At 40.1% G+C, this 22,588-nt stretch overlaps 3 protein-coding genes and 1 pseudogene across 6 annotated transcripts; all 4 read left to right on the top strand.

Annotated features, from left to right (window-relative positions):
- Positions 1-154: 154 nt before the first annotated feature.
- On the top strand, positions 155-22,497 carry LOC146493265 (tyrosyl-DNA phosphodiesterase 2-like). The gene is made up of 8 exons (XM_085149389.1): positions 155-465; positions 698-822; positions 909-1,058; positions 1,206-1,297; positions 3,028-3,146; positions 3,237-3,407; positions 3,494-4,267; positions 22,173-22,497. The coding sequence occupies exons 1-7, from the start codon at positions 319-321 to the stop codon at positions 3,773-3,775; spliced, it is 1,086 nt and encodes a 361-aa protein (XP_085005515.1). The 5' UTR covers positions 155-318; the 3' UTR covers positions 3,776-4,267; positions 22,173-22,497.
- LOC146493266 (tyrosyl-DNA phosphodiesterase 2-like) lies at positions 7,660-9,961 on the top strand. The gene is made up of 6 exons (XM_085149398.1): positions 7,660-7,921; positions 8,011-8,172; positions 8,304-8,395; positions 9,226-9,344; positions 9,423-9,593; positions 9,680-9,961. Exons 1-6 carry the CDS (start codon positions 7,869-7,871, stop codon positions 9,959-9,961), a joined length of 879 nt encoding a protein of 292 aa, XP_085005524.1. The 5' UTR covers positions 7,660-7,868.
- Positions 10,350-20,892, top strand: LOC146493267 (tyrosyl-DNA phosphodiesterase 2-like). 4 transcript variants are annotated; one of them, XM_085149396.1, is made up of 7 exons: positions 10,350-10,445; positions 11,562-11,644; positions 11,733-11,954; positions 12,086-12,177; positions 18,709-18,827; positions 18,924-19,094; positions 19,181-20,892. In XM_085149396.1, exons 2-7 carry the CDS (start codon positions 11,592-11,594, stop codon positions 19,460-19,462), a joined length of 939 nt encoding a protein of 312 aa, XP_085005522.1. In that variant the 5' UTR covers positions 10,350-10,445; positions 11,562-11,591; the 3' UTR covers positions 19,463-20,892. The 4 variants fall into 4 exon arrangements, with proteins under 4 accessions (XP_085005522.1, XP_085005521.1, XP_085005518.1 ...); XM_085149395.1 differs by having other exon boundaries at positions 10,444-10,563; XM_085149392.1 differs by lacking the exon at positions 10,350-10,445 and adding an exon at positions 11,018-11,113.
- Positions 12,184-18,713, top strand: LOC146493268 (uncharacterized; annotated as a pseudogene).
- Positions 22,498-22,588: the final 91 nt, after the last annotated feature.

Here is a 22,588-nt window from a genome sequence, read left to right on the forward strand (position 1 = left end):
CAGTAAAGAAGGTAAACAGCACCGCGTGCGTATAAAATTTTAATTGTAATAGTTTTTTTTCCAAGCCTTCTTTTAGTTAAATATTTTTTATAATACAAAGTAGATTTTAATGGTATGGAGTCTTATGAAATAGTATATCAACCCTAAAAAGTCTTATTTAAAGCTTCAATTTATCCGAATTAGAAACTGTTTAGCAAGTTCACCCGGACGTATTTCATGGGTACACCTTAGAGAACTTGCAGAGAGAAAAGATGGGCTAATGTTTGGTTTTAATTCTTTATTTCAGGTGTACTCGTGCAAAACTGGTGTCTAATAAAGATGGCTTCTACCTCGGAGTCGGACACACCGTCAGTTTCTAACTTGGAGGAAAAAAGAAGCCGCCTCTGTGACGAGTTTGCAACCATAGCGGGAACTGAAAGCGCCGTGGCTCAGTGCTACCTGGCTGAGAATGACTGGGAGATGGAGGTACATACACCAGCTGAGTGTAACTCTGGTGTTGTAACCGGAGTCCAAATAGGCACTTTTAATTGCACTCAGCACAGCTTCCGGTTATTTTACTGATTAAATGAGAGCCTGTAGCTAAAAACATTACATTGATGCTGATGCTGGAATACGGATGTATATACAGCCAAGTCCTGATATTTTTTTCTTTTTTAGCCCTGTGATAAGCAGCACATTCCTGTCTCTTTTCCTTCAGAGAGCCTTGAACTCATTCTTTGAGGCAGACATGGAGAGAGTGTTTGATGTTGAGGAGCTTCCAGAGAAAGACACCACCCCCAAAGCTAAGAGGCAGAAGGTTGAAGATACACCTGTTGCAAACTGGTGAGTCTGCTGTCTTTTCTGTGTACGGTGAAGTTTACTTATGACTCCTTGCATTTTAGCCAAACTGTCTGTGGAAACATTTTCAGCATAGATTTGACTGCAGACAGTCCTGCTACCACACGGAAACCTTCAGAAGAAGCTGATGGTAAACTGTCCATGATCACCTGGAACGTGGACGGACTTGATACGGACAACATTGCAGAGCGTGCCAGAGGCCTGTGTTCATATTTAGTCTTGTAAGCATGTGCTACACTTGTTGCACAGTTTTAGGCATCATTTGGAGAAAATTTTACATTTTGCTCAAAGTTCTATATATTTGATAGTTAATGTAAGTAAAGTAATTGTTTTTACTTTCATTGTTTGTTGTTTTTTTTGTTTCATAGATACACTCCTGACGTGGTGTTCCTGCAGGAGCTCATTCCCCCTTATGTCCAGTACTTGAAGAAACGGGCTGTCAGCTACCTGATGATTGAAGGTACAGTATGTTAGATACAGTTAGACAAAGCACTCGTGTGAACGATAAAATGGTCATTAATGGCTGAATGCAGTTGAACTGCTTTGGTTTCCCTCAGTGTCGCATGAGCAGAGCCATTAGAGACATTTGCAGATATTAGTGACACCTGTGTTCTTCTTTCACTGCTTTTATAAATTCTGACTGTTGTACTAATATGGGGATTATACTTCTATTCAATTCAATTCAATTCAATTTTATTTATATAGCGCCAAATCACAACAAAAGTCGCCTCAAGGCGCTTCATAGATACAGAGAAAAGCCCAACAATCATATGACCCCCTATGAGCAAGCACTTTGGCGACAGTGGGAAGGAAAAACTCCCTTTTAACAGGAAGAAACCTCCGTCAGAACCAGGCTCAGGGAGGGGCGGCCATCTGCTGCGACCGGTTGGGGTGAGAGAAGGAAGACAGGATAAAAGACATGCTGTGGAAGAGAGACAGAGATTAATAACAGATATGATTCAATACAGAGAGGTCTATTAACACATAGTGAGTGAGAAAGGTGACTGGAAAGGAAAAACTCAATGCATCATGGGAATCCCCCGGCAGCCTACATCTATTGCAGCATAACTAAGGGAGGATTCAGGGTCACCTGGTCCAGCCCTAACTATATGCTTTAGCAAAAAGGAAAGTTTTAAGCCTAATCTTAAAAGTAGAGATAGTGTCTGTCTCCCGAATCCAAACTGGAAGCTGGTTCCACAGAAGAGGGGCCTGAAAACTGAAGGCTCTCCCTCCCATTCTACTTTTAAATACTCTAGGAACAACAAGTAGGCCTGCAGAGCGAGAGCGAAGTGCTCTAATAGGGTAATATGGTACTACAAGGTCATTAAGATAAGATGGGGCCTGATTATTTAAGACCTTGTATGTGAGGAGCAGGATTTTGAATTCAATTCTGGATTTAACAGGAAGCCAATGAAGGGAAGCCAAAACAGGAGAAATATGCTCTCTCTTTCTAGTCCCTGTCAGTACTCTTGCTGCAGCATTTTGGATTAACTGAAGGCTTTTCAGTGAGTTTTTTGGACATCCTGATAATAATGAATTGCAGTAGTCCAGCCTGGAAGTAATAAATGCATGAACTAGTTTTTCAGCGTCACTCTGAGACGTTCTGCGGGAACTGTGACAGGAAGCTCATTTTAAGCCCACGAGGTAACCGTCTGCATAACCTAACGTGGACCTCCAGAGAAATGTAACTACACATCGGGTCAACATTGACTTGATTGGCATGGAAGGTTGCAGTGTAGGAGTAAAAGGAGTGTCTCATGGTAATTTTAGGGCTTTTATTGACTTGTACAGTTAAGACATTTTAGAGTCTTCAGCACCACTTATTAAAACATTCAAGTGTTTATTTGAGTCTGTAAGCATACTTTTGACTCTGTGTGGATTAGAGAAAATCTCAAATAAATTCAGACTTTCAATTTTTTTTTCACTCATTAAAGATGTATGCTTTACAATCATTGCACACTGGAAATAGGACAGTTCAAAGAAGTCATTAAAAGCCCCCAAATTACCACAACATTGATACACACAATGACTAAATGTAAACTGACCACAACCGTTAAGTATCTGTGTACACATACAGTTTGCACATGATATTGATACTTGTGTGTATCAGGATACCTTGACTAAAGATTTGATGTGAAGGGGAACCAAAGCTTAAAAGTCTCCATCTTCCTCTTGACTTGTGTTGACCAGGTGGTGAGGAAGGTTACTTCACAGGGATGTTGCTGAAAAAGTCACGAGTCAAATTTGTGGAGAGTGAGATAGTAGCTTATCCCACCACTCAGATGATGAGGAACCTGCTTGTTGCTCAGGTGTGTGCAAAATCATCTCTGATATTTTCTTTGTGTGCATAAGTTCTGCGGCACGGGATACTTAGGACCATTTTCCTTTCCAAAAATCAGGTGATCGTCAACAGCCAGAAGCTGTGCCTGATGACATCCCACTTTGAGAGCTGTAAGGGACATGGTGCAGAGCGGATGAAACAGCTGCATGTGGTGATGCAGAGGATGTCAGAGGCACCTGATGATGTCACCGTTGTGTTTGGGGGAGACACAAACCTGAGGGACGCAGAGGTCAGACGCTGCTCCTTCCACTCAGATACAGCCAGTAAACTTGTAACAAGTAATCACAGTAACTCTTTTCTCTGGACCCATCTCAGGTGACCAAGGTGGGCCTGCCTGCAACTGTCTGTGATGTGTGGGAACGACTGGGCAAGCAGGAGCACTGCCGCTACACATGGGATACCTCTGCCAACAACAACAAAACTGTTCCGTATGTCAGTCGCTGCCGCTTTGACAGAATCTACTTCCGCTCGGCTAGCAAGGATGGAGTCCCTCGTCTGGCCCCTGATCACATGGCCTTGGTGGGGCTGGAGAAGCTGGACTGTGGTCGCTACACTAGTGATCACTGGGGAATCTACTGCACCTTCTCAGCTGAATAGAAATACACAAAGCAACCAAAAACATGACAGTTAAGCATTTTGTTTTTGATCAGCTGCTCTTTAAATTACTGTAACACTATGCAGGAAGATGTTCTTATTGCCTGTAAACGATTCACCTTATTTTAATCAGTTTTATCCTCTAATGTGTGTCTGCTTAAGTGTTTTATGTGGTTAAAATGACAAATTAAAATATGAAAAGTACCAATAAATTACAATGTCTTTGTTTTATTATACGCTTACATTGATGGGGGGAAAGTCCATTAGCAGAAGTCTGACAGCTCTTCAGCTTTTAACCTTGTTACATGATCTTCCTCAGTGGATGGAGTTGGGACTGAAAAACACCACACACAGCATGAGAAACCCTACTGGGATGTTACTCTGTGTGTAATACACGCATCAGGCCACTAGGGAGCAGTACACAGTTGAATAGCAAGTGTTCAAACACTGACTTACAGGACTGAAAGTAGTGTTATGGGAAGTCTTAACTTTTAAGTACTACATGCATATGACTGAAGCTGTTGAGCCACTGTTACAGCTACATGCAGTACTATCCATCCACTCTCTTCTGTGTATCCAATTCAGGGGCTGGAGCCTGTTCCAGCTGTTATAGGGCAAGACGCAGGGTACATCTTAGACGTGGTAAAAAGTGATTTTGTGTTTATTATGTATGTCTTTACTTATATCAGTAAATAGGCCACTTAATAATGTTGTTTGTGGCTCAAGATGACCTGATATCATTCATATATATCACATATTATAGACCAACAAGTCATTTACAACAGTTTAAATATGGACATTCACTTTTTGGCAAACACCAGTGTTGCATCCGCAGATTTGTCATTTTCAATGAATGGTTCTCTCTGTCGGCCAGTGTGCTGTTTAGTCAGGCTGTTTGCGCCTGACCGAACTGTGACTATCAGCAGTTTGCATGGATGTGTTTCCTGAATCAGTTGACGGAGCGAACATACGGAAGTAAGCTCAAAACTCTGTGGAGCTCATCTGTGGAGAAGCTGTCAACTCATGCTTTATTTTGCAGAAATACAGAGGTATGATACCAATGATACCAGGTAGAAGAGTTTATATATATATATATATATATATATAAACTATATATAAACTATATATATATATCAACTATATATATATATATATATAAATATAATATATATATATATATAAATATAATATATATATATATATATATATATATATATATATATATATATATATATATATATATATATATATATATATATATGACTGGAAAAGAGCTCCAATATAGAAAAAAAATAAAAAAAGTTTTGCCAATTAATGCCAGGAAGAGGAGTCGGAAAACTTGCCAGTTGTTTAAATTAACAAACTTATAAACAGAACTCTGACATTCAGGCACAGAGAATCTAAAGAGTTATAATCAAGCAGCCTATTCATGTTTAAATTTGCATAACACAGTTTTAGTTTTTATTCTTTCAGCTGTAGTTCGGAGGGTATTTAATGGCCTGAAAGCAACCAAAGAATTAATGCAACAACATGATTCAAATGTAATATTAATGTCTACCTGGAATTTATATCCACACGTACAGAATGGGGATTGGGCATTAGAGGGTTTGTAAATATGGAGATAGAACAACCTTTGAAATTTCTTATGGTGTAGTCCAATAGTATTTAAGCACATGTGGTCTTAGTGTGGTGCTGGGGCTGAGTTGTGTTGGAATCTGTCTGTGGAGGGTGCTGGCCAGAAGTGTTTGTCTTCTGGTCTGGTGAAAAAATAAATGTGCTTTACTTTCAAAATGGCTTTTGGACCTGTTATTCAATCATTCTCCTCCTGGACCCCTCTACCCAGACCAGCTGTCTGTATGACGAACTCGGTCACCTATAACATCTCTAAGTTTCTGGCTTCAATCCTCAACCCGTTGATAGGCAGCTCTGAACACCACATCCAAAACACCTTGGATTTTGTTGAGAAGGTGAGAGATGTCATTATGGAGGCAGATGAAACAATGGTCTTGTACGATGTTACATCTCTCTTCACTTGTGTTCCAGTCACCAGCGTTGGAGGTAGTTTGTAAGAGATTACAGGATGATTCCAACCTCAACAACAGGAACACTCTCTGCATCGACCAATTGTGTTTGCTTTTGGAACTGTGTCTTAATTCCACCTATTTCACATAAAATTGCAGTATTACAGGCAGAAACATGGGTGTGCCATGGGTTCCCCAGTTTCACCCATTGTGGCTATTTTGTACATGATAGAAGTGTAAAAGAGGGCTTTGATATCCTACCCTGGAACACCACTAAGTCACTGGTTTAGATATGTGGATGACACCTTGGTGAAAATCAAATCTCAGGACGTACCACAATTCACGGATCACATTAACTCAGTGGACCAACATATGAAATTCACCAGGGAGGATATGAAAAGTGACAGGTTAGCCTTCTTAGACTGTGAGATTTCCATCAGTAACAGGGAATATTTAAAAGTTGATGTGTATTGTAAACCTACACATATGGATCAGTATTTAAGTTTTGACTCTCATCATCCACTGGAACATAAACTGGGTGTCATCAGGACGCTACAACACAGAGCGAACACCATCCCCACTGACACAGCGGCCAGGGAAGAAGAAAAACAGCACATCCAGAAGGCCCTGAGTAAATGTGGTTATCCCAGCTGGACATTTGTCAAAGCTGGGAAAGCACCTAAAGAAAGCTCCGGCCGATCCAGGAGAGAAGGACAACCGCTGCCCAAGCGAAAACCTGTAGTGATCCCATATGTGTCAGGAGTATCGGAACAGTTGTGACACGTTTTTTTCTAAACACCGAGTCTCTGTGGCTTTTAAACCCCAAAACACGATGTGAAAATATTGGTCCACAAGTATCGTGTCCCCCGACACAAACAGAGTAACATAGTGTACGCTGTTAAGTGCCAGGAGGATTGCCAGGATTTATACATCGGGGAAATCAAACAACCTCTGGTGAAGCGGATGGCACAACACAGAAGAGCTACCTCGTCAGGCCAGGACTCAGCAGTCTATTTACACCTACAAGCCAGTGGACACTCTTTCAAGGATGAGGGTGTTCACATCCTGGACAGGAAGGAACGCTGGTTTGAGCACAGAGTCAAGGAGGCCATTTACGTGAAAAGGGAAAGACCATCTCTGAATCGAGGAGGGGGCCTAAGGGTACATCTTTCGCCATCATAGAATGCTGTGATTGCAGCCATTCCCCAACTCTCTGTCAATGGTACTCATGGCCATTGATCAGTGGTCTTTGATCAGTGAGTTTTGGTCAGTGGTTGTTGATCAATGGTCATGAGAATTTGCATAATTATGATTAAGGAACTGACCTCCCAGTCCATTGTTCCTTCAGTGGGCTGGTTTCAGTCATTATGCAAATGTACTGTTTATAAGATCGTGGAAACCTGCAGTCAGGTGAGACTGAAGAAGTCACTTGGATGAGTGACGAAACGTTTCTCCCACTGAAAACGTTACGTCCAGATGTACAGAATCAAAATTTTTGAACGCTCTCACTGACATTAATGGAAATAATATTTGACAATTTTTATTAAGGACAGAAACTTTTTCTTCCCCTTTTCTGTTAATTTTTTTTAAATTTTTCTGATAAAGTTTTTAATTCATAAATGTAGCTATTTCAAAGCCAAAACCTTTTGGAAAAGTAAGCTCTCATGACTTGCTTACATTTACATGTCGTGATACTTTCTGAACCTCTGTTGTTGCTTTCACTGCTTTGTCTGTTCATTGGCCTTTCTCTGTACGTATGTTTATTTAAGGTTGGTATAAAAAATATTAAACCTTGATAGAATGGATGGAGCTTGAACATGTAAACATACTTTCAACCATATTTGGGTTGAAACCAAGGACACGGAAAAAGTCATATGCACATACTGGGAAACTGCCTGGGTATATTGGCAACCAAGCCCTGTTTAAGTGTGTGTGTGTGTGTGTGTGTGTGTGTGTGTGTGTGTGTGTGTGTGTGTGTGTGTGTGTGTGTGTGTGTGTGTGTTTTATGACTTAAACGGTGCATAATCTTCCTGTGACCTTTATTTCAGAAAGAGAACTAACTTGTTGAAGTAGACATGGAGATTGCCTCTGAAACACACAGTGGTGAAAATACTACTCCAGATGACTGGTAAGTCTGCTGTCAGCTCTTCTATGTATGGTTAAGTTTACATATGACTTTTTGTATTTTAGCTGACTGACTCTGTGAAAAACTTCCAGGATGGATTTGGCTGTAGACAGTCCTGCTGACAGTCCTGCTGCTACACAGAAACCCTCAGAAAAAGAGGATTTTAAACTGTCCCTGATCACCTGGAATGTGGACGGGCTTGATTTCGAAAAACGTCCAGAGCGTGCCAGAGGCCTGGTCAAATATTTAAACTTGTAAGTACCTGTTACACTTTTCACACTTTTAGGCATTGTTTGGAGAAAATGTTGTTGGAGATGCTACATTTTCCTAAAGGCTGCACATATGTGACATTTAATATTATTAAAGTAAATCTCTGTAAATACAGACACAACCCTGATGTGGTGTTCCTGCAGGAGCTCGTTCCCCATTATGTCCAGTTCTTGAAGGAACAGCTCGTCAACTACCTGATGATTGAAGGTACAGTATGTCAGATAGATACAGGTAGGAAAGGCACAGGTATGAATGATCAAATGGTGATTAATGGCTGAATGCAGCTGAGCTGCTTTGCTTTGACTTCATGTAACACATGAAGAGAGCTGTTAAGGACTTTAGTCAATATTAGTAACATCTGTGTTCTTCCTTCACTGTTTTTATAAAACCTGACTATAAAACTTTGTACTGAGACTACATGCTTATTACTGTTGTGGGACAGCTGTGTGGCAAACGGTTTGTGGACCCAAATTAAGGACTTGCCAGACAAATTAAACTCAAAGCAGAGCTTTATTAGCTGGCAAAAGGCAACCTTTACAAAAGATAAGCCAGAGTAAAACTTGAACAAACTCTAAGGGCTTAAGTGCACATGAGGTAATCAAGGAGAAAGGACACACCAGGAAACATGGGTGAACAACACACACAAGACAAAAGAATCCAGGAAGTAACACACACACTGAGACACAGACTAAGGCACATGAACTAAAAACTGAGACTGGGAATAAAAAGACATGGAAACACACAACAGACTGGAGAGGCAAAAGGACAAAACACACAGAGAAAAACATGCGAACAGGACTACAGACATATTAACTAGACAAGACAGGGAACATATACAGACACTGAGACACAACAGGGAAGACAGGGATCACCAAGGGAACTAAGATCAACCAGGGAACTAGAAACATGGATAACAAAACTCAGAAGAGCTAGGAACTAATACTCAAAGAATAAACAAATCATTGACTAAAGATTTGATTTGAAGGGGAACCAAAGCTTAAAAGTCTCCATCTTTCTCTTCCTTTTGTGTTGATCAGGTGGTCGGAACGGTTGCTTCACAGGGATGTTGCTGAAAAAGTCCCGAGTCAAACTTGTGGAGAGTGAGATAGTAGCTTATCCCACCACTAAGATGATGAGGAACCTGCTGGTCGCTCAGGCGTGTGCAAAATCATCTCTGATATTTTTTTCGTGTCCATAAGTGATGCTCAGGAACATTTTCCTTTCCAAAAATCAGGTGATCGTCAACGGTCAGAAGCTGTGCCTGATGACATCCCACTTTGAGAGCTGTAAGGAAAATACTGCAGAGCGTCTGAAACAGCTGCATGTGGTGAAGCGGAGGTTGAAACATGCACCTGATGATGTCACCGTTGTGTTTGGGGGAGACACAAACCTGAGGGATGCAGAGGTCAGACGCTGCTCCTTCCACTCACATACAGCCAGTAAACTTGTAACAAGTAATCACAGTAACTCTTTTCTCTGGACCCGTCTCAGGTGACCAAGGTGGGCCTGCCTGCAACTGTCTGTGATGTGTGGGAACAACTGGGCAAGCAGGAGCACTGCCGCTACACATGGGACACCTCTGCCAACAACAACAAAACGTTTCCCTTTGTCGCTCGCTGCCGCTTTGACAGAATCTACCTCCGCCCGGCCATCAGAGGTGGAGTCCCTCATCTGGCCCCTGATCACATGGCCTTGGTGGGGCTGGAGAAGCTGGACTGTGGACGCTACACTAGTGATCACTGGGGAATCTACTGCACCTTCTCAGCTGAATAGAAATACACAAAGCAACCAAAAACATGACAGTTAAGCATTTTATTTTTAATCAGCCGCTCTTTAAATTACTGTAACGCTACGCAGGACGATGTTCTTATTGCCTGTAAATGATTCACCTTATTTTAATCAGTTTTATCCTCTAATGTGTGTCTGCTTAAGTGTTTTATGTGGTTAAAATGACAAATTAAAATATGAAAAGTACCAATGAATTATAATGTCTTTGTTTTATTATACACTTACATTGATGGATGAAAAGTCCATTAACAGAAGTCTGACAGCTCTTCAGCTTTTAACCTTGTTACATGATCTTCCTCAGTGGATGGTGTTGGGACTGAAAAACACCACACACAGCATGAGAAACCCTACTGGGATGTTACTCTGTGTGTAATACACGCATCAGGCCACTAGAGTACAGTACACAGTTTAATCGCAACTGTTCAAACACTGACAAACACAAGAAGCAGTGTTATGGGAAGTCGTAATGGTGAGTCCAAGTTTTAACCACTACACACACAGTTATGCCTGAAACTGTTGATCCGCTGTTTTAACAGCTACATGCAATATAGGGCAAGTCGCGGGCTGCACCTTAGACGTGGTAAAAGGTAATTTTGTGTTTATGTGTAATGTCTTTACTTACATTTATGTTTTTATGAGCAGGAATTATAAAGAGGTCATATATAAAAAAAAAAAAATTTTTTAAAAGCATGTTATGTGAAAATCTTCATGACCTCGGTATTGTTCCTACGTTATTACCAATCCAGCGCTTTTTGGCCGCTTTTTGGTCAAGATGATATCATTCACGAGGGATACATTTGACATATAATTCACAAATTATAGACCAACAAGTCATTTACAGCAGTTTAAATGTCGGTGTTTTAGGTTAACTGGTTATATTTGTTGAAATTCCTCTCTGCGTGTTCCAGATGTTGCATCCGTAGATTTGTCATTTTCACTGAATGGTTGTCTCTGTCGGCCAGTGTGCTGTTTAGTCAGACGGTTTGCTCCTAACTGAAATGTGAGTATCACCAGTTTACATGGGTGTGTTTCCTGAATCAGCTGACGGAGCGAACAGGATAGATCCAGGTAAACTCGAAACTGTCGAGCTGATCCGTGGCATAGTGGAGAAACTGTCGACTTGTGATTTACACAGAGGTACGATACCACGCTGAAGAGTTTTATTTCTTTTAGTTATTATTGTTATTTAAATCGTTTCAAATATGAAAAGGGTTAAAGAAGAAGAAGAAATAAAGAATTAATGAAACAACATGATTCAAGTGTAGGTTTAGTCTGCCTGCCTTAAAATCCACACGTACAGAATAGGAATTAGGCATTAGGGGGTTTGTAAATATAGAGATTTCAAATAGTTTAGTAATTGTTTTTATATAATTTTCTGTATGTTTATTAAAGGTTATGCAAAATTAATAGAATGGGTGGAGCTAGAACATGTCAACATACTTTCAACCACATTTGTGTTGCAACCATACACACAGAGACACAAATAAACATACTGAGAAACTGCCTGGGTGTATTTGCAGCCAAGCTATTTTTTAAGTTATAATAAATGAATAGAAAGCATAACCTGGTGTGACCTTTCTTTTAGAAATCCTTGAACTAACTTGTTGAAGCTGACATGGAGAGTGACTCTGAAACACACAGTGGTGAAGATGCTACTCCAGATGACTGGTAAGTCTGCTGTCTGTTCTCCTACATGAGGTGAAGTTTGTTTATGACTCTTGTATTTTCATTGACTGCTTCTATGAAAAATTTGCAGGATGGAATTGGCTGATGACAGTCCTGCTGCCAGTCCTGCTGCCAGTCATGGTGACAGTCATGGTGACAGTCATAATGCCAGTCCAGCCAACAGTCCTGCTGACACACAGGAACCCTCAGAAAAAGAGGATTTTAAACTGTCCCTAATCACCTGGAATGTGGATGGGCTTGATGTGGAAAACCTTCCAGAGCGTGCCAGAGGCCTGTTTAAATATTTAAACTTGTAAGCACGTATTACATTTTTCACACTTTAAGGCATCGTTTGGGAGAAATTGTTGCTGGAGATGCAACATTTTGCCAAAAGCTGCATATATGTGATGTTAATATGATTAAAGTAAATCTTTGTAAATGCAGATACAAACCTGATGTGGTGTTCCTGCAGGAGCTCATTGACCCTTATGTCCACTTCTTGAAGAAACGGTTTGTGAGCTACCTGATGATCGAAGGTACAGTATGACAGATACAGGTAGGAAAAGTCCATGTATGAATGATCAAATGGTGATTAATGGCTGAATGCAGTTGAACTGCTTTGGTTTCACGTAGTGTCACACATGAGGAGAGCTGTTAGGGACTTTAGATGATATTAGTAACATCTGTGTTCTTCCTTCACTGTTTTCATAAAACCTGACTGTTGTACCAACACTACCAGATTATTACACAGGCCATGGAATACACTTTGGAGAAGCTCAGCTGTTTGAGCCTGTTTTTGTTTTCCTGGTTTTCTCTCACATCCAGCACATGTATGTATTGTTATTATGATGGATTCAAACCTAATGATTTGAAACTGAAGAAGCTAAGTAGACCCTGGGTGTCAAAGCTCGGGCTTCAGGCTTAGGCTCTAAATACTCAGTTTTGTGGGGGGTTTTTTCTAGAAATAGTAAGTCTAGTAAGTCAGAGGTAAAGCTGCTTTTAGAGAGAGGAGCTATAACTCCTTTTGTGTCCAAATTTCAACCGTCTAGCTCAGGGGTCCCCAATCCCAGTCCACGAGGGCCGGTGTACCTGCAGGTTTTAGATCTCACCCTGGGTCAACACACCTGTATCACATGATTAGTTCATTACCAGGCCTGTTGAGATGGTAATTTATCCATTTAAATCAGCTGTGATGGATCAAGGACACATCTAAAACCTGCAGGGACACCGGCCCTCGTGGACTGGGATTGAGGACCCCTGGTCTAGCTGTTGATTTGAGTTGTTTGGTATTCTTTTCTTGCTGAGAGAAGCTCAGGAGACAATTTAGCAGTTCACACTATTTTATTATCAGGCAGTTAAAGATTTGGTTTGCAGAGCTGTGGACTTCTCAGTGTCAGAGAAACAAAGTACAATTCATAATTCATTTGCATTTCTATTGTTATCATGCTGTCCTGTCAACTTGGTGGGTTTAGGTTTGACATGTAAACTAGATGACTGCCATTATTTCAGGGAATGGTGATTTATCTTCCATCTTGCAGATAATTAAATGAGTGCAATGACTCCAACAGACTGTTGATTTTCCTGTTTCTGACAAACATGTGAAATTTGTACCATGACACACACACACATCTGATTACATGGAAACAAACGTGCTGCATGTAACAGCACATGGGTCAGAGGGAATTTATGAGCAGTTTGAGAAAAAATAGTACAGAGGTACAGGAAACTGAGTGTGTACTTAACAAAAGATAAGTATGTAATTCTCACTGACAAAACTGTTTTTATAGAATACATGACAACATTTATAACATTTTAAGGGCCAAGGGTTCCTTCCACTGCTATGCATTTATCACGCAATGAGGAAATACATGGAAAAATACTGCCTAGCTTTGTTTTAGAGAAATGCAAACGATGAAGGACTTTGAACTGTATAAGTTGTAATCTGGCATTAACAGAGCATTCTTTAATCCTCTTCAACCCATTGGCCCATAAAGTGTCTGATATCTCTACTTCCATGTCCTAAACCCAAGCATCCTTGATGTGGCATGTAGGTGCTGTAAGTGTAAAAAGTCTAGTAAACTGGCTGATTAGGTGTTTGGAAGCAGGATTTTGTAATCAAAGTATCACAGAACTCACTATGAGCAGGGCGCTGGTCCAGATGGGAGAAAGAGTGTTTAACAAAATACCTGATTTGTAAGTATCGAAATAAATGAGCAGAGGGAAGCATACATTGTGATTGCAGCTGTGCAAATGAAGCAAAACAAATGTCGACGTAGAGGTCCTTAATAGTGTGAAGAACTCATTCTGACCATCTGAGCAGCAGGAACAGCTAAAACATTATTCCAGAAAACCCACGTTCTGGCGTTGCAAACCCATAAATAGTGCCTGAAAACTGGGAGGCCTAATCCGCCCTCAGAGGTGGGTTTCTGCAAGTGTGCCTTCACAACTCTATGGGATTTATTTGCTCAGAAGAAAGACAATGATAGAGTCAATAGTTTGGGGAAAAAAGTAAGAAAGATGTGAATGTTTTGGAAGAGATGAATACATTTAGGAAGTACAACTATTTTAATTATATTGAAACATCTAATTAAAGAAAGTGGGAGAAGTGTCCAATTATCTATCTTAGCTTTAATACTATCAACCAGGTCCTGAAAGTTCAATTGAAATAGTAGCCAGAAAGTTGCCCAAATTTATTGATGAGGCGAAGCAGGGGAGGCAAAGAGAGCCTGGCATCTGACATTGTCAGGGCCACATCATCTGCAAGTAAAGTGATGATGGACTCGACAGGACCACTGGATATGCCTACAATGTCAGAGTTGTTCCTAACTGTAATGGCCAGAGGCTCCATAGGCAAAGCAGGTTTATTTATATAGCACAATTCAACAACAAGGTGATTCAAAGTGCTTTACATAGCTAAAGCAAAGAGCACAGGGGACAAACAGCAACCCTGCCTAGTCCCTCAGTGAAGTAGAAACAGATGTGACTTTATTCTGAAGGTCTTTGTGGATGATTCGGCGTCACACAACCCAGACACCAGTGAAAATAAAGCAGGATGTGCAGTGGTCACAGAACATCTTAGCATTAGGCTCATTATCATATCACTAAACAGAATATGGAACTAGACCACAGCACTAACATGAAAACACACTAACTTCATCTTGTTGGAACAAGAGTGAGGGGTGAAAGAGCGCCCTCCTCCAACGTGAGCGTGCCAAGCTTCAACTTAGTGACGTGCAGAGTGAGACTCTGAGTCACCTGGGAGGGATCAGCAATGAAACGTAGATAACACCTGAATAGACAATCAGGCTGGTTTTGCCTGAAAGGTTCAGTATGTTTTTCAGTTGTGGTGGTCATTGGTGAGATTTTTCTAATAATTTCACTGATGATATACATCCACATGACTCTCCAAACGTCACAAACACAGGAAAGCTGTATATGAATTGCTGTGTTTCAAACTCTTCTCTAGTCCTGATTTTATTAAAAGCAAATACAGTAATTAAAGTATGCAAATTTCACAGATACTTGACTAACAAATTACTCGTACTCATTCTGTATGGCAGCTAGACTGCTTCCTGACACGTAAGAAAGCTGTGCATTAGATCCTCATTATGCTAGTAAATATAACAACAGCTGTACATTCCTTCGTCATATTTACTGAATTCTGAACATCATCTGAAACCCTAAACTAGACTTTTGTGGTCATTCCACTTCATTAAGGGATTTCACTGGGCCTCAAACATGCTTTGAGCACCCAAAGGATGAACTTTTTCTTTCAGAGCTAAATGTGACTGACTGCTTTGTTTTCTCCAGTGACACCAGTGATGTAGGCACAGTAATTGCTAATTGTAAATACCACTAGGATGTTTTAAACTGTTATCAGTGTTATTGATGCTGTTATGTCAAACCGATTACCTTACAACAGTAAAAATCACAAAGCACTGCATAGATAGAAAAATGCTGATCACTCTGCTGCAAAATCCAGATCAAAAGTATTTGATGTACGTTGGCTGTGCTGAAACGCATGGCAGCTTCTGGTTTTACCTCAGACTTTGAAAGGCATTGGTCTCAAAGTTAGATCATGGTTTGTTGTATTCATTTATCCACCGGTTCAGTAACAGGCACTATCCCCTCATGGTACCGTTCCAAGGACATCTTTGAGGCTGACTCTAAAGTGTTTGCATGCCACGTCATAGGTGGCCCTGGACAGGTTACTGATAAGTATAAAGCACACAACCAAATTCACACCATGGCAACCTTTCTTAGAACATTTGTTAGACAGATGGATAAATTACATTTATTATGTTCAGTAAAGGGTTGCTGATTCCACTAGATGTGGACCTAAAGCTACATGAAATCAAATGGATGTAAGAAGTCTCATGACAGGGGAAAAAAAGAACAGCACGAAAGCAGGGTGTGTGTGATGTTTGGTGATGAATGTTGTACCTTCATCCCTAACAATATTGCTGCTAATGGATATTTTAATGGATTTAATAATACAGTTTGATAAACATGTCTCACACCAAATGGCTTCCTTATCTCAACAACAGTCTCTCATAAATGAACAAATTAATTTAACTAAAGTTTTAAAGCTGTCTTTTTGCAGTTGAACAACCAATGCTGTTTCATATTTCCATGTGTAATCTGATAGCTTTTCCTTTGTATTATTACTGTTATGTTTGCACAAAAGTTTTACACTCCAAGAGCAACTGAAAAAAAACAGAAGGGTGGAGACTCAGACTAAGAAGAGCGGGTAGGTGGTGAGAATCCAGAGAAAGGTATGCTTAAACTGAATTTTAAGAGATATATATTTTTTGATAAAGCTTCTGTTTAACATTAATTGCAATGTATGACAATAATAGAGTTGATACACTCCTCATTAAGGACATGGAAGTAGAGATATCAGACGCTTTATGGGCCAATGGGTTGAAGAGGATTAAAGAATGCTCTGTTAATGCCAGATTACAATTTATACAGTTCAAAGTCCTTCATCATTTGCATTTCTCTAAAACAAAGATAGGCAGTCTTTGTACATCTATTTCCTCATTGCGTGATAAATGCAAAGCAGTGGAAGGAACCCCTGGCCCTTAAAATGTTATAAAACTTTTTTTTTTTTAAAGAAAGAGAAGCATGTGGAATGTTGTCATGTATTCTATGAAAACAGTTTTGTCAGTGAGAAACTATTTTTTCTCAAACTGCTCATAAATTCCCTCTGACCCATGTGCTGTTACATGCAGCACGTTTGTTTCCATGTAATCAGATGTGTGTGTGTGTGTCATGGTACAAATTTCACATGTTTGTCAGAAACAGGAAAATCAACAGTCTGTTGGAGTCATTGCACTCATTTAATCATCTGCAAGATGGAAGATAAATCCCCTTTCCCTGAAATAATGGCAGTCATCTAGTTTACATGTCAAACCTAAACCCACCAAGTTGACAGGACAGCATGATAACAATAGAAATGCAAGTTTAAAAGATTATTTTTAAAGACTATTATAAAAGATCATTTCCTTTATTTAATTAATCTCACGTGTTGTTTAATCATTAGAAAGCATCTTATAATTCTAACATATTATCACTAAATTTGTTGACTGATCACTAATTGGAGGCACCGGTCTATTAAAAAAATCAACCTGTTGTCCTGCAAGGTCTCGGTCAGCAGTAAGTGTCTGTTAAGTTTTCCAATTTTAACAGTAATGAGAGATATGGCATGTTTATGAGTATAAGCTGGTCTTCATTACACGCGCACATGCGTGTGTGTGTGTTGTTTGTTAGTAAGCGGGTTAATGCATTTGCTGTTAGGATGTGTGTACCCTTTGTTGTGATGCTCAGGACCCTTTCTTAACCTCCACTCTGAGTCAGTCTGCCTTAGTTTTTCCTGGTTTTCCGTAACCCAATCTTCATGTGTCCCCACACTAAAAACAGCCTTCATTGTTCCTCTATGTTCTCTTCTTCCTCCTTCTCACGGCCGCTGCCTGCGTCTCCCACATCCTGCAGCACATCATGGTTATAATGCGCACATTATCAGCAGTTCAGTGGGCAGTTCTTCTTCAGCTTTGTCTTATTTTTCAGTTATTCTTTCAGTCCGGGATCTTCTCCTGTGTGAGGAAACCCCTCCCTACCTTACAGTTGTTACAGGGATGTTTTATTTTCATGCTGATGTCAGCTTCAACTGACACAATGAAGTCAGTTTTTCTTTCTTGTTGACTAGACCACCCTGTTATCATACACCCAAGAACAAGCAGCCTGTCTGCTCTGTGTTGTGATCTGTAAGTGAGCAATTTGCCTTCAACACTCAACTCTGTCAACTCCTCTTAGTTAACCCTTCACACCGTGAGATCAATGCTTGTATCCTTTTAATGAGGAGTGCATCAACTCTATCATGATCATACATCAATTAATGTTTTAAAAAAAAACTTTATCAAAATCTTATTTCTAACAAATTCCTCCTTTCACACCATCAGGTGTGAATTCCACTATTGCAGATCCTTTGAAGAATATAGGGAATTTTTGGAAGAATTTTGTAGTCTTCCTCCTTCAGTATTCCATTACTTTATACAATGTACCAACACTACTGGCAGCAAAACAGCCCCAGAGCACGATGATACCTCCGTGCTTGACAGCTGATACGGTGTTTCTAGGTTTGAAAGTCTCATCTTTACTCCTTCACACATACCTCCTGTCATTGCTCAACCTTTTCTCTCACCTGACCATGAAACATTTGACCAGAAACAATTTGATTTGCCCATGTGGAGCAGGGGCTTCTTGCTTGGTCAGCACACTCTCAATCGGGTTCACCGTGGACAGAGATGCTGGTGTTCCAGCAGTTTCCAGTTCATGCAGGTTTGAACTCCTAAACATTCTAACTAATTTCCTCTCCTGAGATTGTGACAATTTTGATTGTGACACATTCGAATAACTTGAACGGATGAGATAGAAATGGCTCTAACTCATGTAAATGTGCAATTCGCTTTTCAAATCCCCAGCCCATGATCACTGGTATAAATGAGAACCTACCGTGCACTTATATTAAAATAGATTTTGTTTTGTCTTCCTCTTGTGTTGACCAGGTGCTGAGGAAGGTTACTTTACAGGGATGTTGCTGAAAAAGTCACGAGTCACATTGGTGGAAAGTGAGATAGTACCTTATCGCACCACTAAGATGATGAGGAACCTGCTTGTCGCTCAGGTGTGTGCAAAATCATCTCTGATATTTTCTTTGTGTGCATAAGTTCTGCTGAACATGATGCTCATGAACATTTTTTTTTTTTGTTGCAAAAATCAGGTGATTGTCGACGGCCAGAAGCTGTGCCTGATGACATCCCACTTTGAGAGCTGTAAGGCCAGTGCTAAAGAGCGTATGAATCAGCTGCATGTGGTGAAGTGGAGGTTTAAACATGCACCTGATGATGTCACCGTTGTGTTTGGGGGAGACACAAACCTGAGGGATGGGGAGGTCAGACGCTGCTCATTCCACTCAGATGCAGCCAGTAAACCTGTAACAAAAAATCACAGTAACTCTTTTCTCTGGACCCGTCTTAGGTACCCAAGGTGGGCCTGCCTGCAACTGTCTGTGATGTGTGGGAGCGACTCGGCAAGCAGGAGCACTGCCGCTACACGTGGGACACCTTTGCCAACAACAACAAGAAAGCTTCCTACCCTGTTCGCTTCCGCTTTGATAGAATCTACCTCCGCCCGGCCATCAGACGTGGAGTCCCACATCTGGCCCCTGATCACATGGCCTTGGTGGGACTGGAGAAGCTGGACTGTGGACGCTACACTAGTGATCACTGGGGAATCTACTGCACCTTCTCAGCTGAATAGAAATACACAAAACAACCAAAAACATGACAGTTAAGTTTTATTTTAGATCAGCTGCTCTTTAAATGACAGTAACGCTATGCAGGAAGATGTTCCTCATTTTATTTTAATCAGTTTTATACTCTAATGTGTGTCTGCTTAAGTGTTTTATGTGGTTAAAATTACAAATTAAAATATGAAAAGCACCAATAAATTTTATTGATATGCCCTTACATTGATGGATGAAAAGTCCATTAACAGAAGTCTGACAGCTCTTCAGCTTTTAACCTTGTTACATGATCTTCCTCAGTGGATGGAGTTGGGACCAGGGTTTTAATAGTTTTGCGATTTTCATTAGTTTTTATTTTTATTTAGTTTTGACTTCAGATTTTCAATTTTATATCAGTTTTAATTAGTTTTTACCAATTGTTTGCTAGTTTAGTTTTTATTTTTTTTGAAAATCCTTAGTTTCAGTTTAGTTTTGATTAGTTTCAGTTATAGTTTTAGTTGTGTTTGCAATAATTAAGTGTAACAAAATCCCAGTTTCAGCATATCAGTCATTCTCTTCTGCTTATCCTTGGGTATGTTGCTCTTCCAGCTACCATACCCTGCACCCTGGACAGGTCGCCTGTCTGTCGCAGGGCTAACATGCAGAGACAGACAACTCACATTCCCACCTATGGGTTCTTTAAATAAATAAATAAATAAAGGCAGATGAACAACCATTGATACCAGGCAACTATAAAATGTATATCTTGGCCCCAATGAGACTATCAACTCTCGCAGCACCGGGTGTTCGTAATTTTGGTTCAAGTGAATTGATAAACTTTTTGAAGGTAATTGACTCACACAGTTGTGTAGATATCCCAGTCCTGTTGTCTCGGGACGCATCACGCTGCCTTGCCTGGGGTTAGCTTCTGTTTTCTGGGGATGCGGGTTGAGTGTGCTCCCTTACCTTCTCAAGGTAAGCTAGGTTAGCCTTCTTGTGTGAGCTTTTCAAGTGCACTTTAAGGTTTGTGGGATTTTTTTCCCTTTAGAAATATCCCTCATAATTTGTCTGTTTCCACTACAAGACACTTGCTTTATCCAAAACACAGTCATATTCAAAGTAATCCCAAATTGGACTCTGGCTCCCGACTTTTCCTGACATGATTCTGCACGTGGACGGAGCAGCAACACAGACGACTCGACTAACGTACTTGCCACCTGTTGGCATAATTAGACAGCAAGAAAAAAATCTGGAAACTAAACTTCATTTTCACCCTTGACTCTTGTATGACACGCACACATCAACGAAAACTAAACACATTTTTGCTATAAATTCAGTTAATTTTAGTTAGTTTTGTGAACACTCATTATAGTTTTAGTTAGTTTTCCTTTTTTTGTTTTTATTTTTATTTCCGTTAACGAAAATGTTTTTTCACTTCTAGTTTTCGTTAACGATAATAACCTTGGTTGGGACTGAAAAACACCACACACAGCATGAGAAACCCTACTGTGATGTTACTCTGTGTGTAATACACGCATCAGGCCACAGAGAGCAGTACACAGGTGAATAGCAACTGTTCAAAATAGGGGTGGGTTTTTATAATCGATTTATCGATTAAAATCGATTCTGGCTTGGATTACGTAAAATCGATTCATTAAAATCCTGAATCGATTTTTGAATATAAATTTATTTTGCCCGAAATGCCAGAATCTCAGGTGAAATCTCACAAAACTTCAACAACCACCAAACAGCTAAAACAATAAATGAGAGCAGGAACACGGATTCTGCACAAAGACTTAAACACACAGCGCAGCCCGCGGATCAGAATCAGATGTCGAATTTCTCACAGTCGGGGCTGAAAGCCGACAGCCCGCTGATTCTGATCTGTCGGCGGGTGCGCTTTGTGTTCACGCCCTTTATGCGCTGATTGTAAAGCTGTTAGTTTGATGTCTCTCCAAACAATATTGACCGAACCAGCAGCAAAAGAAGATCCAAACTACACCTCACATAAACATCGTCATGTATTCACTCTTACTTTTACTGTTTTGCTTCTACCATGATGCACAGCTCTCTCTCTCTCTCTCTCTCTCTCTCTCTCTCTCCCCCTCTCTCTCTCTGTACGGTTTTCTGCATTATTCGCTTGCTTGTTACGCACAAGTCTACCTTTGTTTACAGCGCTATCGCCGACTTTTTTTTCTTTCCGTTTTATATACTTCCGAAAAGAAAACCTAATTTCTGCCGTTCAATGCTGAACAAATTTAAACTTTTTAAAATTATGCAAAATGCAAAATGCTTAGCCATGTCTCTAATAAAACCGCTGTAACTTCAGAGGTAACGTTCATGTGTTGATTAATGGTTTTCTTTCGTTTTTGATGTACTGCAGAATATTTTTATAAAATCCCAGGCCAGGAAAAATCACCTTCATGTGTTTCTGTGTTTTATCTTCAGCTACTTTGACACAAAGGCATCTGCTGTGACGCTCACACCTTTGATAAAGTCTTGCGTGTGTCAGCTTCCTTTTTATAGATACAAAAATATGTAAATGTACTGATCTGAATTATAATATTTCTGACTGTCAAAATTTCCCATATTCAAATCGAAGTGAATCATCGATCGTGGATCGAATCGATTCTGGACCTTGTGAATCGGATTTGAATCGATTCTAGAAATCAGTGACGATACCCAGCCCTAGTTCAAAACACTTACAGGACTGAAAGTAGTGTTATGGGAAGTCGTAATGGTGAGTCCAACTTTTAACAGCTGCACACGTGTGCCTGAAGCTGTTGATCCATGGTTTTAACAGCTACACGCAGTAGCATCCATCCACTCTCTTCTGTTTATCCAATTCAGGGACTGGAGCCTATCCCGGCTGTTATAGGGCAAGAGGCAGGGTACACCTTAGACGAGGTAAAAAGTGATTTTGCCACATGTGTTTTTGTTTTGTGTGACATTAAAAGAAATAAAATTTGGCATATTTTATTAAGGACGGAAAGCCCCCACCCCCGGTTAATATTTCTATTTGTTGTAATAAAGTTTTGTAATTAATAAATGTAGTTATTTCAAACCCAAATCTGTTTGGAAAAAGTCAGCTTTGTTTGATTTTCTCTGTTAATTATTCTTTATAGGTATGTACACTGATTAAAGTTTGGGTAAAAACATTA

This window comes from Neolamprologus multifasciatus, chromosome 22 (assembly GCF_963576455.1).
Source record: "Neolamprologus multifasciatus chromosome 22, fNeoMul1.2, whole genome shotgun sequence".
Lineage (NCBI taxonomy): Eukaryota > Metazoa > Chordata > Actinopteri > Cichliformes > Cichlidae > Neolamprologus > Neolamprologus multifasciatus.

Excerpts from the sequence above, each read along its gene's own strand:
- LOC146493266 (XM_085149398.1), top strand. The coding sequence starts at position 7,869 with ATGGAGATTGCCTCTGAAACACACAGTGGTGAAAATACTACTCCAGAT. Across the intron at positions 7,922-8,010 it reads AATACTACTCCAGATGACTG|GATGGATTTGGCTGTAGACA; the intron begins GTAAGTCTGCTG and ends AAAAACTTCCAG. Across the intron at positions 9,345-9,422 it reads GGAACCTGCTGGTCGCTCAG|GTGATCGTCAACGGTCAGAA; the intron begins GCGTGTGCAAAA and ends TCCAAAAATCAG.
- LOC146493267 (XM_085149396.1), top strand. The coding sequence starts at position 11,592 with ATGGAGAGTGACTCTGAAACACACAGTGGTGAAGATGCTACTCCAGAT. Across the intron at positions 11,645-11,732 it reads GATGCTACTCCAGATGACTG|GATGGAATTGGCTGATGACA; the intron begins GTAAGTCTGCTG and ends AAAAATTTGCAG. Across the intron at positions 18,828-18,923 it reads GGAACCTGCTTGTCGCTCAG|GTGATTGTCGACGGCCAGAA; the intron begins GTGTGTGCAAAA and ends TGCAAAAATCAG.
- LOC146493265 (XM_085149389.1), top strand. The coding sequence starts at position 319 with ATGGCTTCTACCTCGGAGTCGGACACACCGTCAGTTTCTAACTTGGAG. Across the intron at positions 823-908 it reads GATACACCTGTTGCAAACTG|CATAGATTTGACTGCAGACA; the intron begins GTGAGTCTGCTG and ends AAACATTTTCAG. Across the intron at positions 1,059-1,205 it reads CTGTGTTCATATTTAGTCTT|ATACACTCCTGACGTGGTGT; the intron begins GTAAGCATGTGC and ends TTTGTTTCATAG.